Source organism: Parus major, unplaced genomic scaffold (genome assembly GCF_001522545.3).
Source record: "Parus major isolate Abel unplaced genomic scaffold, Parus_major1.1 Scaffold1619, whole genome shotgun sequence".
Classification (NCBI taxonomy): domain Eukaryota; kingdom Metazoa; phylum Chordata; class Aves; order Passeriformes; family Paridae; genus Parus; species Parus major.
Window position 1 is genome coordinate 128 of NW_015380461.1, and position 1,017 is coordinate 1,144.

Sequence of the window (1,017 nt, forward strand, 5' to 3'; positions counted from 1 at the left end):
CTCACCGTGTGAAAAATCCCTTTTCTCGTCCTTTTCCTTCTCTTCTTTTCCAGGATCCATCCCTGAGGAATTCCTGGGGAATCCCAAGGATTTGGGGTTGGAAAAAAAAATCCGTTAATTCTGCATAAATTTGGGGATTTTTATGGGGAAAAGGGAATGAAAAAAATCCCAATAATTTTCGAAATATTTGGGAATTTTTCAGGATGAAAAGGGGACGGAAATGGAAAAAAATTCCTGTTAATTTTCCTTAAATTTGGGAAGTTTTTGACCAGGAAAGAGGGATGGGGAATGAAAAAAAACCCGTTAATTTTACGTAAAATTGGAAATTGTTTCATGAGGAAAAAGGACTGGAAAAAAAAAAAAAATCCCGTTAATTCCCAATAAATTCGGAAAATTTTCAGGAGGAAAACAAGGTGGTAATGCGGGAATAGGAGGGATTTTGGGAATAAATACCGGGAAACGGACACTGAGGATCGCAAAGGAAACGGACAGAAACACCCCGAGCGGTGACAGCGAAGATAAGAAGAAGGACAGCGCTTATCCCAATAAATTATCCCAAAGAATTTTATCCCAAGGAATTTTATCCCAAAAATTCCCCTCCGAGACCCCAAATCCCTCCCTGAGGGCTCCGCTCTCACCTCAAGTTTCCCGCCTCTGCGCCACCGGAAGTGCGTCATCACGCAGATCTCCGTTCCGTACAACATGGCGGCGCCCTGCCAGCTCCCGGCAGCCCGCGCGGTTCCGTACGGCAACATGGCGGCGACGCTGGTGCAGTACGTGGTGCTCCGCGGGGATCTGGCGCGGCCTCCCCGCTCGTGGCCGCTCGGTGCCGTGGTGGCTCAGGGCTGCCACGCGGCGCTGGCCGCCGTTCACGGTTACCGGGAGCATCCCGACACCGGAGCGTACTTGGAGCTGGGCGCCGCCATGAGAACCGTGGTGCTGGAGGTAGCGGCGCCGCCGCGGGGCATGACGGGAGCTCCGCGCTGAGGGGAAGCCGGGCGCCATCTTGGGGGGGGC

At 51.9% G+C, this 1,017-nt stretch overlaps 1 protein-coding gene across 1 annotated transcript; it reads left to right on the plus strand.

The window, feature by feature from the left end:
* The first annotated feature begins 712 nt into the window (after positions 1-712).
* Positions 713-1,011, plus strand: PTRHD1 (peptidyl-tRNA hydrolase domain containing 1). Its single transcript, XM_015616951.3, has one exon. It carries the CDS (start codon positions 754-756, stop codon positions 985-987), a length of 234 nt encoding a protein of 77 aa, XP_015472437.2. The 5' UTR covers positions 713-753; the 3' UTR covers positions 988-1,011.
* Positions 1,012-1,017: the final 6 nt, after the last annotated feature.

What these genes read in the sequence shown, in the direction of transcription:
- PTRHD1 (XM_015616951.3), top strand. Translation starts at nt 754, where the DNA reads ATGGCGGCGACGCTGGTGCAGTACGTGGTGCTCCGCGGGGATCTGGCG.